General features: G+C 32.4%; 1 protein-coding gene across 3 annotated transcripts in view; it reads right to left on the bottom strand.

Annotated features, from left to right (window-relative positions):
- Positions 1 to 1,770: 1,770 nt before the first annotated feature.
- LOC110997741 (facilitated trehalose transporter Tret1) overlaps positions 1,771 to 17,029 on the bottom strand; it is a 30,214-nt gene continuing 14,955 nt past the window's right edge. For all 3 annotated transcript variants that reach the window (XM_045632364.1, XM_022266040.2, XM_022266039.2), the window contains exons 2-10: positions 16,651 to 16,901; positions 16,021 to 16,179; positions 15,394 to 15,533; positions 9,457 to 9,689; positions 7,248 to 7,389; positions 6,257 to 6,383; positions 5,482 to 5,672; positions 4,908 to 5,046; positions 1,771 to 4,381 (exon numbers count right to left, since the gene is read on the bottom strand). In XM_045632364.1, the coding sequence (XP_045488320.1) occupies positions 4,257 to 4,381; positions 4,908 to 5,046; positions 5,482 to 5,672; positions 6,257 to 6,383; positions 7,248 to 7,389; positions 9,457 to 9,689; positions 15,394 to 15,533; positions 16,021 to 16,179; positions 16,651 to 16,901 (1,507 nt within the window). In that variant the 3' untranslated portion in view covers positions 1,771 to 4,256. The remainder of the gene's footprint in view (positions 4,382 to 4,907; positions 5,047 to 5,481; positions 5,673 to 6,256; positions 6,384 to 7,247; positions 7,390 to 9,456; positions 9,690 to 15,393; positions 15,534 to 16,020; positions 16,180 to 16,650; positions 16,902 to 17,029) is intronic.

The following is a 17,029-nucleotide window of genomic DNA, read 5'->3' as shown; positions in this document are numbered from 1 at the left end:
TGCTAGACTACGACACTTATATAACCATGGTTTATAGCAGTGATTTCAAAACATACGGTTTCGGTTCACTTGGAAACGATAGGTAAGTGCACCCGAAGCATTACGAATGCCAGCAGGTGTTTTCACTCTCCAGATATATAACAAATTAAAACTGCAACCTTATAAAGCGAGGCCAAATAATACCTAAAAAGATAGAAGTAAAAAAAGTTGAAATATTGTTAAGAGTACATTATAATAGTTTGGTTTCCATCTCCATCAGTCAAGTAACATTTGAAAATTATAATATGCAGTTGTCTGTGCTGAGTTTTCTCCATATGACATTGCAAATACGGTAAAATTATCATTCAGTGGAATACGTATATAATATTTAACTTAAAAATATCAAATTTTAATATTTTTTTAAAGTCGCTTTAAAACTCCCATTAAAGCATTTATTGGTTTATAAGAAAATATCAGAATAATCCAAATAAATTTAAAAAAAAATTAAATTAAATATTAATTGTATTAAAATCAGATAGAAACTTTTTTTATTATACGCGGGTAAATAAATGGATATGTATATTTATTATTCGCAAACTCTGTCCTGAAGGTGGGTTGCTTTCCTTCCATCCTCGATCTGATGTTCTCGTCGAATGATGACAGGATTTGCAGCAAGGTACCTCTGGATATTGCTTCAAACTCTACACCGTTATCACGTCGTTTTACTTCCTTATCTATAAAATAACCACACCATACTACGTATAACGATTTTCTTTCCCTCTATCAAAATGCCAATTTCAATTATCAAGACTTCATTTTAGTGCTTTTTTAGCGAAAAAGCACAAATGAGAAGCTTTTGAAAGAAAAGGATGGGCAGGGTTGCCATTCCTTCCAGTGGCTATTTCACCTATTCATGACCAATTGTCTATAATATGTGTGTGAATGGGAGAAATCCTATTCGCTGACTAACAAATGGGAGAAGAAGCTTGTGTCTGCCTTTACAAGTTATCGTGATAATGGTGGTAAAAGCGAAACAATAACTTGACTAAAACTATAGCTTTAAATAATGCAGTTTTCGGAATAATTTCTATAAATTTAATAAATAATTACCTTGGATACCAAAGATTTTAGAAAACGCAGCATAAGCGGTACTCAATATCAAACACCATACAATGAGAAAAACGAACGTTCGATCCATTGAACTCTGTAATCTATACAACAACATTGGTTTTTACATTGATTACAGTTTACAGCAATCAAATGTTTTGTAGTGTTTAAAAAGCCTTTTGTTTAAAGAGTCGACTTTACAATGCTACCTTTTGAGAAAGCGTTTCATTTTTTAAGTGTGGATAAGGTATAAGGCCCTGATTTCAATGTAATTACGTAAATACCAAAAATCAGACTACCTACTTGTCCATATTATTATTACTTCTTAAGTACAGAATAAGAATGAAGATCTTCTTGGGAATACAGTGGTCCAAAAGCATAATATTCTTGACAATAGGAGGCCCCGGTACGAATACGATCACGTTAGTAAAGACAAATAAAAAGCGATAAAGCCAATTTAGGAGTTAAAGAATCTATTGAGGTCATCGACTTCCTGTCGGAAGGACGTCGTGTCCCTTACTTCGTTCTTCTTTACTAAAATTTCTATTATGGCAAATTTGCACGCCATTATGTGTGGCAGAATGCGATCTTTAGATTGTACCACCATAAAATTCTTGGACCATATTCTTGCTAAACAAATTTTAAATTTTTCATGGGAATTGTACTAATAATGAAACTAAGGTCCAATATTTAATATTTAATTCCATTCAACAATCGCAATTCATTTATATGTACTAGATTAAAAATTACAAATGCTATACATTAATAATCTATATACATGGCTGACAAAATAAATGCGTACGGCATTTTTACAAATTTATTACAATCATTATAACTGTATACAGTAACAAATTATTCAAGATATTTTACAAGCTTAAAATATATTGTTCATTAGTAATAAAATCTAATCTACAACCAGCCAGAACAAATTTATATTTTGTTCGTAGTTCGAGTTGAACAAATTATATTACATTACATTTTCATGAAAAGTTTTGCAGGTAACCAATTTACTTACAATTAATATACACATTTATCCTCCATTACTAATTAGATCACATTTATAAGTGGTTTTCATAATTAAAAGTGCGGAATTATAAACCATACTACAACACTTTATGTACTGAGACTTAGGACTGAATTTGAAACTTACCGCGAACCATGATTCGCGAATGTAAAAATTTAAAACATTGACGTTCGGGAGTCCGACTTAGCGCTAGTCTCATAATAGCATTGAAGTACATATTGACAACTAAGTAAAACAATAAACAATAGTTTTTTTTATTAATTGGTGCTTAAAACGTGACATTTATAAAAAAAAATTAAAAAGAGAAAATATTAATACTGACCAAAGGTTTGTAAAATGCAAAAAAACATTTAAAACTACATTAATAAAATATTTACAAACTGCAATATCTACAATGACATTTGCTAAGGGCACTAACCTACCAACATAATACGCAAATAAACCGCTTCAGAAAACGAAAACAAATTGCCAAAAATGGTTTATAAGCTTACAAGTAATTTGCGCAACTGAAATTGTAAAAATATTTCTGTTGTGTTCACTATTACTTCGGAATATAATTAATTAGTTGTTAATAAGTAGCACTTTTTTTATAATCGCATGTAATCGCAGTGTAAAATAAAACAATACGCGTCATCCAAGGAATTACGTCTTTCAAAATAATGAAGAACTTATTTTTTGGAATGTCTGTGGTCTGTGTTGAGAATTTAGTTATATGTGTTAACCCACATTTGTGTTGTTTTTTATAAAAATATATGTTAATTGCAAAAATAATTGTTTTGTTCTGTATATATAGCTCCCAAGATAGTATGGGTCAACTGAAAATCAGTGTTACTGGTGAGAACTTAAAGCTGTTGGCCATTTTTGACACCTAAAATTATTGTGTTTGTATTTTGGAGTTATTTTGTCTTAGAAAATCTGTAATGAATCTCTATCGTAATTTTATCGTTTTTGTTTTCAAAAGAAAATTTATACGCATTAAATAATACTAAATAATATCGATAACTCTACTGGCGATTTTGTAAAAAAATTCAATTCGTTATTTAAAAGGCCGTATTATCCTGGTTGTATTTTGAATAAGGCACATTCATAATTTCATAATATTACTACATTTTGTATAAGTCATCCATCACTTTTAAACACAGGGTAAACCCAACTAGATAGAAAAGGACAAGACTTGTTCAAACATTCTAATATTGATTAATAGTTCTTCACGTGTCCGTGTCATACATATATTACACCTAAGAAAATACAATTATTAAAAATCCATTCATTTCTTTAATGGCTAGTATTAAGTCGCACTTCGCGGAAATTAAAAGCATCAGGTCAAAGAAAATTACGTTAACAATGAATTATCGTTTTTTTTATAGAACAGGGGGCAAACGGGCAGGAGGCTCATCTGATGTTAAGTGATACCGCCGCCCATGACACTCTCAATGACAGAGGACTCGCGAGTGCGTTGCCGGCCTAAATTAAAAGTGAGGGATAAATTGTTATGTAGCTTTGACGTATTTTCCGTGGTGTGCTATATGCGCCTATTTTCTGTAATTGGCACTAGGCTATGATATATTAAATAGGTAAAATTATGTAATTTTATCACAGTTTTGTAGAAATCGCACATGCATTAATTTCAGAATAAATAATTTAAATTATTAAAAGCATTAAATTTAATATATCATGTATTATTAAGGCACATAATTATATTATATTAACATATGAAAACATCTATTTTATATTTTAAAACTTGACCAAGTATTTATCAAATTACAATGTAATGCATAATTGATGTTCCCAAGTACTCTTTTGGAACATGGAGCAGACACGCATGGCATGTTCAATATTTAGAAATGGTCCGTGTGCTAGAATGTCAATCAAAATTAAATTTCAAATTAAAAATTATTTCCAGAGCTCTCAAAACCGTCTTTTCTAAATGACGTTTGGCACATTTGGCAGCACTAAGACGAGATTGAGACTAAATCTTTGCGAAATATATTTATGAAATGGCATCGGCAATTTAACCATTAATTAGAACTATCCTACCACAATAAATACTTCCAAATGTGCCCACTAGATGGCGCTGTAAAATATCATACAAACGTTTAATTATAACTCACTCGTTGTCTTACAAATTCTGTACATCGCTATCCAACTACGCAATTTCAGTCTGTGTGTTTTTTCCAGATAACGACTTAATTCTTCCAGAGAAGTAATCCTCAATTTCTTGCAGTGTTTTGCCTTTTGTCTCTGGCAAAAATACATAGAAGAACGCGGTGCCTGAAAAAATATATTTACTTAATAATGACAAATTATTTATTTGATTAATTTAATTAATTATTGAGGCTTGTCATTGTATCAATATAAATAATTCCAATTAAAACGTTCTTACAAACTATCTCTATATATATAAAATTCTCATGTCACAACGTTCGTTTCCATGCTCCTCCGAAAGCCTGGCTCGACCAATTCTTATGAAATTTTTATGCATGGGCAGTAAGTCTGAGAATCGGCTACTATCTATCTTTCAAACCCCTAAATAAAAGGTGTGCACATAAAAAAATTTTTTTTACGATACTACATACACAAATACCTACAACCCTTAATTTTCATCTACCCTCTACAATCAACCCCTTATTTGTTAAGAACTTATATATCACAGAAAACCCTCTGGGGTAGCATAGCAAAATGTTCCGTTGGTATGTACTAAAAAGGTATTAGGCATTAAGAAGAAACGAAGTTCACAGGGGCAGCTAGTTTAGATATAAAATTAATGAAGATGCGTCCTAATGTTTCAAATACGTACCAGCAAGTGATAAAGCTCCATACAGGCCGAAAGTCCCATAGTCGTTGAGCGAGTGCTTAAGTAGAGGGAATGTTTTGACCACAGTGAATATTGACATGTGAGCCACACATGTCGTCATACCACCGACTATGCCACGAACCTGTGATGGAATGGGGTTTCTATAAACGTTTTTACAATTCTCCAGGAAATCCTGCTAAGATTTCAATCTTTTTATGTCTGGGCTTCAGATTTCTGTATATGTTTCATGATTATTTATCAATCTAATAGACAAGTGGGAGATCAGCCTCCTGTGCCTGACATACGCCGTCCATTCCTCACGATGTTTTCCTTCACCGTTTGAAGAAATTAAATGTGCCTATATAAAAAGTCCATTGGAGACGGTGATGGAACCTACGATCACATATGAGATCGCAAGCTGAAGCCACCAGGCAAACACTGGTACCAAGATGTAGTTAAATTTATTCAAAATTAAAACCTTTAAATTTTTAGTAGTTCCAATATTTTAAAAGAACAATAATAGGAAAATTCTAGTTAAAAAGTATTAAATAAAAATTATCTAGTGAATATAAATCACCTGCGTAGGGTAGACCTCGCCAATCATGATCCAGGGTACGATGAGGAATCCCAGGGTACAGAATATCATGAAAAGGTATATACTGGCTACTGGGATCCACGAATATTGTGGTGGTAGATTATTCTCCTTCCAGTACTGCACGTAATACAGGTACACTGATAGTACTACCATTGCAGTACCGCATCCCAGAGCTGGAAAATATTTCAATAATCAAAATTATCGCTGTAAATAAAATTTCCTATATTTTATTAGATTCATGTCATTGTCGAGATTACACTGGTCACGAGGACCTATTTAAATACAATTTAACATATTTTTTGCAAGAAAATTTGTAATACCCTACAATATTTTAGCTCCGAGCCCTAGATAGCTGGTTTTTTGTAGTCGTTCCTGTTATTTAAAGCAGTATCGGCGATTTGTCTCATAGACCGCTATAGACATAGACATACTGATATATAATTTAATTTAAGACATGCTATAGATTTTTCTAAATAAAAATCGTTGTGGAAATTTTAACATTTCTGGCTTAGGCTTCAACGCGCCACTTAACAGAGGAGCTAGAATCGGCTGCTGTTCGGAAATTCTTGACATTCTTCAGATTCCCCCATCCGTTAATTGGAAGGGCATTCAATTACTTATCTTAGGTTATCTTTATTTAAGTTCTTTTTGTAATATTTATGTTTTTTAATTTATTAATTATAAGCATTAAATTATTAACAATTTATGTAAATTGATTCTTTCTTATGTGTGGCTTTAAATAAATATGTGTACTTACACGATACAAATGTAAGAGGTCGCCTTCCGCAGCGTCTACACAATATACATCCTACGACGGTGAAGATTACTCGAAGCACTCCCATCGATATAGTTAAGGAATACTTGTCCAACGTCGCTCCGGATGCCTAAAACAAAAGATCTTCTTAAAACGCCTGCTTGTATTTAGGCAGAACTTTTGATGACAACTTCCGGAAAGTTATAATAATAATAATTTATTTATTACAAGAATATGATACAAAATGTTAGGGTGGTACAATCGTAAACCGTTCGCATATTCTGCCACACACAGTGTATATTTCATACAATAACCATTGTTAGGCAGTCTGTGCGTACGCTTGTACGGATTTGGGAGACAAGTGTACGCGTAGCATAAAAGGCTACAAAAAATTTGAAATTTACTAAAAATAAATTACGCGTGATTTTTTTGTTGATGGTACTAAAATTTATCTTTAAGTTGTTATTACTAAGTATTAAAATAGATGTGAATCTATCTTGGAATTTATTATTATGGAATCATAATTTATTATTCACCTAATCTTTTGTTGTAATATTATCTATTATAAGATTCACAGGATTTAAGTTCATCGCATGCATTCAATTAGCGACAGGCTTTTAAACTGATTTCAATCACCTGCCAACTAAGGTAAAAATGCGTGTTAATCTCAAAAACTACTGAGTCAATTTTTGATTGTTTCCGAAGTTGCAATACTTTTGAACTCGATTTCTTTAAGGAATAAAATTGTGAAGATACAAACACTAACGAAATTAAATATATAGATCTTTATAATTATTAGCTAATTTCAATTGTGTTAAATTTCCGTGACTATAATTGTATTTATTATTATTTTAAATCTTACTTGTAACAATTGGAGGACGCTTCTATTTATATATATTTTTCTTTTATATCTTGTATTTGTGATTTATCTGTTATATTTCCTCATGCATAAATCAATTATTTAATTACTAAACATTAGTTACTTATTTATTACCTCAAAGACTTCAACGGCATAGAAAGTGATGGTATTAACACCACACCACTGGTAAATGAAGAAGTACAACGCCAATATCCCAAACGGCTTCAGAGTCGATGGCGCGAGTAAAGCCTTTACTATTTCTCGAGTTGACTTCAACCTGTAAAGAGGTAACATAAATATATGACGGACCTTAATGTATGCAGAAACGACACCCAACAAAATTTATAGCAGTCAAATAGACCTAGCCAGTGTGCTTGGAGTATCGGTTTCATTATAAGAAGTATTCATTGAAAGAAAAGTGATATATTCTTTCACTTGCAATCGAACCCTCTCCATAATCTTAATATTATTTGTCTTCGATGGACTCCTAAACTACTTAACCGATTTTAAATTAAATTGGCACACCGTGAGCAGTCTGGTCCAACTTAAGAGATAGGATAGCTCAGATCTTTGATTATAGTCGCAATTTTATTTTATTGCAAATTATTTGTTTATTGTTTGATACAATTCTAACAGATGGCGCTGTGTTAAAAGTACCAACGTTTCACAGACACAGACAGCTATCTACCTTTCACATAAGTTCTACCGTTTCCCTTGAATAGTTTACTACTATGTAATAACAACAACCGTAGCTACAGCTTTATTCTACCATTAACCACCGTGGTAGATTTTATACAACAAATACGAACTCATCTTATCATACTAAACAAATATATAAATATTTTTATTGTAATCAAAGACGTCACAGTAATAAAACCTTCACGATAGAACAAAAAGTTTACCATACAAATAAACACAATTAATAAATCACGATGCTTCTAGTATTGATTTTAGTATTACGTTTATCGTACACAATATTTTACAAAGCCAATGTATGTACATCATTTCCCACAATCATTCGTCCTTGCAACTGAGCTGCTTATGAACTATTATATTATAAATAAAATTACAAATATGAAACTAAAGTCTGTGTGTGTAGCACTACCTAACACATACTCAAAATGTCATAATGGTTCAAGCCTCCTTACTTAATTGCAATACTTCTTATTGTTACTTCTAATTAATTTGTGTTTTTTTTAATTAGTGTTGATAGCCCTAATCATTTTGTGTGTTGATTTGCTATTTTAACCAAGAGTTTTTTAGGCCGGCTTTTTCTCTCAGCCTACACCCTCTGTCTTCTATGCTTTGATATTTTACCGATTCAAATTTAATGACGTGGAATAAGTGTCTATATCGTATATTTCATAATAAACATATTTTATTTTACGATTATTTATTTTATTAAAAATTAACAACACAAACGTGAATCGCATAGTTAAGTAGATTATAACAAATTCTAGTTTACAACAATAAACAGTTATATTTTTAACTGGGACATTTCTTGTACTTAATCCATTTTAACAATCTTAGAAAATATAAAATGGGAACACGATGTAATTAGTGTCGTTAAATATTTAACTGTTGTGAAATATTGTTAATGTAATCTATACTTGTTATCTGTACTATGAAATCAAAGGCATGGCGCGCGACGCTTAACCCTAAGGTCACGCATTTGAATTGAATTTTCTACCAAAACCGTTAATTTTTATTGCTCATACGATGAAGAAAAACTTCGTGAAAAACAAAGCCAACAAAACACGTGGACGACGTGAATGTGTATAGATCATAGCTGGGACATCGAGTCCAATCTCAATAAAGAGTTCGTCAAGGTTCCATCAGTGCTACAGATATTGAAAGAGTATTCTTTCAATGTATATTGAACTTGGATAAAATATCGTTGTTGAAATTGGATGTTACAAAGTATGCCTCCGATCAAAAACACACCTGAACAATGTTATACAAATTCATAGAACTTTTCTATTGGTTTATTGATATTGTTTAAATCATTTTAAGCTATTGCATAGATTTTATCGCGGGCTTTGAACGCGGCGACCGAATCAAGAAATTCCGTAACGAAAAAAACCTAACACTGATCGGTGACGTAGCAAGCGCGGCCGGTGCAGCTGGTATCCGTTAGATTGAGACGGACTATATAAGGGTGTCTGGGTGTAGTAGAGTGGTAGATTGAATTAATATCAAAGAAAACTTGATAGTAAATAAATAATTATATTTGCATCAGTTGTTAAAAAATGCTATGCAATAGCTTTATCGCGGCAGTCCCCAAGTGCCACACGATTTTTTTAATAACTGTGTAATCTGTTTCGTGAATGAACGCAATACTTACGGTTCAACGTGATTCTTCTCTTTAAAGGAAATCATTTTCTGTATTTCATCATTCAGGTTGCACGTGGACCCTCGGAGTTTCGAAAGGGACTTCTCAGCCTTTTCCGTCTTATCTTGATTTAGAAGGTAGTTCGGTGTCTCAGGAAGGACAAACATACCCAGGAGTGATATTATAGGTACTATAGTACTCACACCAGCTAAGATGTTCCATGATGTTGCACTGCCGATTATGTACTGGAATTTTAAAAATATTTATTAAATAACTTTGGATGGAGCAGACAGTTTTCAGCTTCTCTTAGGCAAGGCGCACACAATACTTTTTAATTAATTCGAAAAACGATTCGTAGTCCGATATACATATGTGCGTTTGACTGAACCATAATAGTGCTTAAAAGATAATGAGATAAAAAAAACATTAACTCAATGTTATTTTTCATTTGCCTTTTGCTTATAATAAAATCTTCTGAGATAGGTAGTCAAACTATCGAGATATAATAATTATGCTACCCGATTTTTATTTCGATGCAGTGGCATATGTGGCATGACTGAGCATGCAAAAACTAAAACAGCAGACGCTTACAATAACTCTCAGCCACACTCTAATACAGAATCCCACATTAATGAAAATCTAAAAAATGTTATCTCATATGAATTAATGCTACACACACCCATACATTCAGACACACTTAAGCTCTTACATGACTTTTGTCTGATGATATGTAACACTAAGAGACCTTTTCTTTAAAAAAAATATGTTTAACGCGCAAAATATACCAACGAATAATTGTAATAATGCTACGTAGTGTGTGTTGAGATAGATTTGAATGTACAATTTGGCCACTATCATATTTCTGTGATCTGGTGATCGGTGTGATTGTGTGATGAAGATGTGAGCAGTTGTTACAGTTAAATTGGGTTTGGAAGATGATAAGTAGGTTTTACCAAATAAGCATCAAGAAAACATATTTTTAAATACTGGTATACCAGTTAACAGTCTATAGACTATCAACAAATAATTATTTAACTCTTGTAGACAAAGATAATTGTGATCGTGAACTCTTTGCAAATATTTAATTTGTTATCCTGACTTTGTTGACTTTGTACTTTCTTTAACAACAATATGTAGTTTTTACATATCTTTTACGACGTTTTTAGGTGCTACTTCAGGTATTTATTAGTGGAAACAGCATTGTGTCTTGCTTAATATGTTTTTTCTTATGTAAGAAAAAACATATGCAGGGGTTAATACCCCTGCATCGCGACGGTTTGGGGCGGTGCGTTATATGGGACTTAAATGATATTTTCTAGAAATGATTCCTAGCTAGATCGATTTATCGCCCCCGAAACCTCCCGTATACTAAATTTCATGAAAATCGTTGGAGCCGATTCTGAGATTCAAATTATATAATAAATATATATATATATATATATATATATATATATATATATATATATTTATATATATACAAGAATTGCTCATCTAAAGATATAAGTATAACGTAGTAACGAAGTTGGCTAATTAGAATCAAACAAAGCTTCGACGAGTACAGACAACGAGAAACTACACATTTCATTAGACAAATGGACATAATCCATACTTCACATGATTGTCAAAACGCACCGCATGTCACAATCTCCGACACTTGACAAAACAAATTAACAAGTTCATAGCTCCCTGGTCCAATTAGAAGCCTTTACATCAACAAGTGTCGTTAACAAACATTGACATTGTATACAATTATTATTCAATTACTATTACGACGTCACGTGAATACATGTCTAACATCACTTATCAAACGAGTAAATACCTCGACAACAATTAAATTAGCACATTGAAATATTTATACTAAGTAATTATTTATTATATGAATTATTAAAATATAAAAAATTAAATACGTTTATTTTGGAAAATAAGATCATCAAGGTATCACTTATTCCACATCATTAAATTCGAACCTGTAGGCATCCCTACTCATCGGCAAAGAAGACAGAGAGAGAAAGCCGGCGTAAAAAACTCTCGGTACTCTTTTAAAAAAGCAAATCATCAAACAATACCACAATATTTAAAACAAATATAGCAAATTGATTAGAAGTGGCCTGCCCAGTACTAGGCCCTTTTATCAACAAGACAATCGCTAACTTTATAGTAAGCCTTTTTACACAGCTTTTCTTTAATGCATTTCTTAAATTTATTAAGAGGCAGAAATGAGCCCCAGGGATTTTATTAAAGAAGAGTATCCCTTTTCCCAAAAAATAATTACTAACTTTAGATAGCCTCGTACGGGGTAATTGCAGCAGCTTGTTCCGAGTAATTTATATTATGTTAGAGTACTCTATTATATATATTTCTACTGTAACGTATATTTCAAACACAATTGTTAGTTTGCTTATGCAAAAGAAGACCCCATATCTAGTACTTAAGAGCAAAAAGGGCCGAGCACCTTATTTTACTAAATGTTGCGCTGATGGTAGTGGTGGCCCACCTGACCTTGGGATTGCACGGAACAAAAACTGTTGGTATCGCTATATAAAGGTAAGTCTAAAGTAACTCTTTTGGGCTCCCATATGTCCCAGTAAGGTTTTCCTAGCCTTGTATTCTAGTTATCTAGGACCACTGATTAGAGGATAATAGCCGTGATTACAGGGAACTAAAATATCGTAACCAGAAAAAAACAATACCAAAATAGGCGCGTAATCTTTGTCGTTAATCAATTTGTCACTTTGTTGGCAAAGCGATCATGATTTCACGACATTTTCGCGAGAAATTGATATATCGCAAGTGTTTGCATTTCGTGAACTTCAAATACACATCTTAATTTAATTATGGAGTCGTTGTAAATATAATTTATTCGTGATGGTTGCACGTATCTTTGCATTTGTTGTTCACGTTCTAGTCGTTTCAAAAATGTATCGGGTTTGACATACCCGATTCATACTAAGCGCTCTTCCCTTGTCTATCCAGGAACAAAATATATTGTAATCATATTATTTTATTTGAAGGAGGCAAAGAACATATTATAACAAATTAATGGCGCTACAACCTTTATTATAGACTCAGATTTCTGTATCTGTTTCATGATCCTTTGTTAATCTAATAGGCAAGTAGGTGAATAGCATTTCCTTCACCGTTCCAGGGAATGTTAAATGCGCACATAAAAAGAATGTCCATTGTGCACAGCCGGAGATCGAACCTACGACCTCAGGGATGAGAGTCGGATGCTGAAGCCACGAGGTCAACTCTACTTTAGGTAAAGACCATACGTTTGTTTATAAGAAGTAAAAATAAATAAAAATGTTGCCCTTGAAGATCATTGATTTCTGAATAAATCACTGTTTGAACCTTTTTCTTACACCTGCATACTGCTTGTGTTTTAATAATATGTATAAGTATAAGCTGTAAGATTTCTTTGAAATAAATAAATAAATAACCAAAAGTCGAACCCAACATCATCTGGTTCACGGCGTCACAAGTAATGAATATAAATAATTTTTCGGAATGGAAAATTTTCTAAATTAGGAAATGCGTAGAATGGGCGTGACAATGACGTAACTCTCATAAATCATTATCAATTTTCGCGTTTAAAAATAACCACATCATCAATCAGTCCTTACGTAAATCTGTGAAATATTAGATTTGAAAATAACCTATCGTAGGAAAATACTTCCGTATTTTCTTGGACGTTGTAAGAAATATATTAAAAATCTATTATAACTATGTCATGTTTACCTCTTATTGCTTGTCACATTAAAAATTGTAAATCATGTTTTTTTTTACCAATCTAACAGTGTGCCGAGCGTTGGCAAACTTTATCAATAAAAAAAACTAGCAGTTTCTGAGAGCGCATTCAACCAAACGCTTTGGCTTAGTTTCTTCTTCTTATAGTGCCATCTCCTTGCGAAGGTTGGCGATGATAATTTTGGATGCCGCGTTTCTAAACAATGACTAGGTGCTTTGGCCAAACCATTGTCTCAAGATTTTTAACCAGGACGCGCGTCTGCCGCCAGGTCTCCTTCTACGTACCACTTTGCGTTGTATGATTGGTTGAAGGAGCTGGTAATTTTTGGAGCTACATTAAACGTAAAAATACTCAAGTTCCTTCTCTTACCCGTCATAAGCACTTCTTTGTTCTTCTGCATTCTGTCCAGCACTGTTGTATTTTGTATACGGTCTGTCCAAGATATTTTAAGCATACCCAGATATCAAAATTTAATAAATTGCTTAGTTTACTTGGGGTTTATTTTCAGATATATTTTGAGATAACATTAATGATTGTTGCAGAAAATCTCGCAGTTGTAAATTGTTAAACGTTAATAATTTACAACTGCGAGTTAAATACTTAAATGAATTATTGTACCTTGCAATGAAATATTTTATTACGTTTTGTTTTTGTATAGTGTTGAAACATAAATTATTAATTATGTACCATATTCAGTTAATATATGAAAGACATTGTAAATTTCCCTGTATATACTTTTATTATATGTTCAGTTTTGATATTGCTGCAAACGAAAAATTTACAACGTCAAATATATAGACTTTTTCATTAACCCCATTTAAGAAATTTCGTTAAATTTTTATATAGTCGGTACTAAAATGCTTACATTTGTGTGTTAATTTTATAAATCAAACTAGCAAAAAAATAATAAACCAAATCTTTATAAAGCCTTTAGTAAAATGGATTGCTTTATCTTAATAAATATGTAAGTGATCTTCTGTGCACATAGAACTTTCCAGAGTTTGTAGTTTTTAGGACACTATTTTACCTAACAGAATTGACTTGTGACTGAATAAATAATTATTATAAAACATTACACCAACGACTATTATAGGGATTAGTCATACATGTCACATTTCAGTGGAAATGAGCGCGTCATGGAAACCCTAATAAAAATTATTGCGCAAATTACTGAAACAATAAAAATAACGTGAAACTCATTGTTATGACAAATGATCATTGAACTGCACATTATATTAGGTATGTTTTTACGGTGTTGGGTAAAGAGGAAAGTTTTAGGTTTTCGTATGTTTGACACAACACAAACACAATGCTGGGACCAATTTCAAAAATTCTTTCACCATTAAAACACCTTATTGAGTATATATTATATTTTCCAGTGCGAAGTCAGTTCGGGCCGTAAAATGATCACGATTTTAAGTCCTCTAGCGAGTCAATAAACTACATTTATATATAAATAAAGTCGACTTTTATTAGTTCCTAAGTACATAATTTTTGTATCGGGTACACGAACATTTTTTTAACTATAGAAATCGGGGCTTACAAAAATATACAGTGTGTGCCAGATACATAGATTTATCTTTTTTATTCATTTTCTTATCGGCTAATAGATCAATGTTTTCCCCAGAGTCGAATACAATTCGATTATACACAATAGTTATTTTGTTTTGACTTTCTATCAGTGAAACTTTTTGTGGATATATCCAATGTGCTAATGTTTTTTTTTTATTATTATTGTATAGTATAGATGTATTTGTTCTGTTTAAGCAAATAAATACGATAATAGATTCTAATCCTTATAATGTCTACGAAATACCAAACGCTAGACTAAAATACAGTCTAAAACTGAGCAGTCAAGGCGCCTATTACGACAAAAGGCTTTCTATTTCAGAAGCCCTTTCATCTTAAACCACTTTCTTTTTCTTCTTTGACAATGGAAAATATTGTGCTACAAAAGTTAAATTATAAAATGTAAGTGTTATGTAAAAATTATTATTTATAGTACCGTTGATATGTCAAAAGTAGCTGCCTACGACACAGGGAATCCTTCTAGTCGGAGCTAGTGCACTTTTTTTAACTAACTGTTCTTGTTTATTATGTATAATAAAGAATTTTCTTTCTTTTCTTTGTTGTTTATAGGAAAAAATTCGAATGTAAGCTCTAGCCTCTTAGCCTAACAAAGAATTATCCAGTAATCTAACCTGTATCAATACACCAGTAGAAACACCGACAGACGCCATGGCTCCCAACATTCCTCTCAAATGAGGCTGGGATACCTCGCATGTGTACACCCTGGCTGGGGCACCCACCATACCAGACCCCAAACCCACCAACAACCGACCTGTAAGGAAAATTTTAACACTAAGGGCCTGTTTCACAATGTCCGGATAAGTTCCAAATAAGCTATTTATTACTTATTGGTATGATAAATAGTATTTTTGCGTTTCACGACTGTCAGATAGCGCTATACGTCATGAAATACGAAGTATCTTATTCGGAACTTTTATCTTTCGAATAATTTATGTGTTGCATAGCTATTTGGCACTTTATCCATACATTGTGAAAGAGGCCCTAAGTCTTTGGCCATTTTATATAATATTGTTTCTTTTTCAAACGAGTTAAAATTTCTAAATTTCGTTTTCGATTAAATTCTAAATTTTTTTCTTCAAAACTTTGGCACTCGTAAGTAAATAATTGATAAAAATCGCTTTTAAATACATTTCGTATGCAAAAAGGCACCAATGAAGAATACAAGCATTATTTTAAAACTCCATACCTATTAGTAGTAATTTAAATAATAAGACGCTTAAATGGTTTGTCGCACTCACCAATATAAATCATTATAACATTCTGAGCAAAGGATATCAAGATCCATCCTATTATGAGAGGCACTTCAGTGACTATGAGGGTCCGTCGCCTGCCTATGTTGTCCATCAAGTAACCACTTAGAATACAGCCTATTGGTGTACCCACTGCACTTAAACTAGCTGAAAAAAGTTATCAAGGTAAAAATGACAAGGGAAATAAGAAGACAAAACATAAAATTTTAGACCTTAGCTAAGAACTACAGGTTCAGAAACTTAATCATTATTAGTTTATTATCAGTGGTAGTATCTAACAGCTGTGCGAAATTGTAAAAATTATTTCAGTAACTAGGCAAAGTAATAATAATATTTCAAAGTCCATTGATTTCGATGCTTTAGAGAATTTGTCGTAAAATCGAGTTATGTTACATGAAGTTACACTGTATGTATATATTGGGAAATTTCTTAATGTATGTATGTATATATATATATATTTGTACAAAATATGTGAATAAAATAAGGTCCCGCACCACAACATATTGGGAAATTTATGAATTAAAAATAATAATACTAATATTCTATATGACACTAGGCGGTATAGCTAGATCGTCAATATGTTTAATATATGTTAATTAATTTAAAATATATGCTTACCAATCCAACTGGCCTCATTTTCAGTAATCGTCAGAGTTGAATTACCACTCTTCAGCTGCGGCAGCGCCGTCGCGGAAAATCCGAATGCCATACCAGTATTAATAGTCCCCAAGTTCACAATCAAAGCCGCGACTATTTGCTTAAAAGCCTTCCCTCTTCCTTCTTTTCCTGGTTTCTCCTTCGGAGGCTTTTCTGGCGTTTTCGTAATTGTTGCTTTGACTCCATTTTTAATGAAGGGCGTGGCATCGCTTCTAAAAAGACAGATTTCCGTTAAGAACTGAGTAATTTTTAAAAGCAGTTTTAAGACTGGCAACTAAATACTTAAACAGATTTCTATTGCAGTCGCCTATGACATGCCATTATTTAAAATCGTGTAATA

Source organism: Pieris rapae, chromosome 19, assembly GCF_905147795.1.
Source record: "Pieris rapae chromosome 19, ilPieRapa1.1, whole genome shotgun sequence".
NCBI lineage: Eukaryota > Metazoa > Arthropoda > Insecta > Lepidoptera > Pieridae > Pieris > Pieris rapae.
Note: the sequence above shows the minus strand (reverse complement) of the source record. Positions and strands in the feature narration are given on the sequence as shown.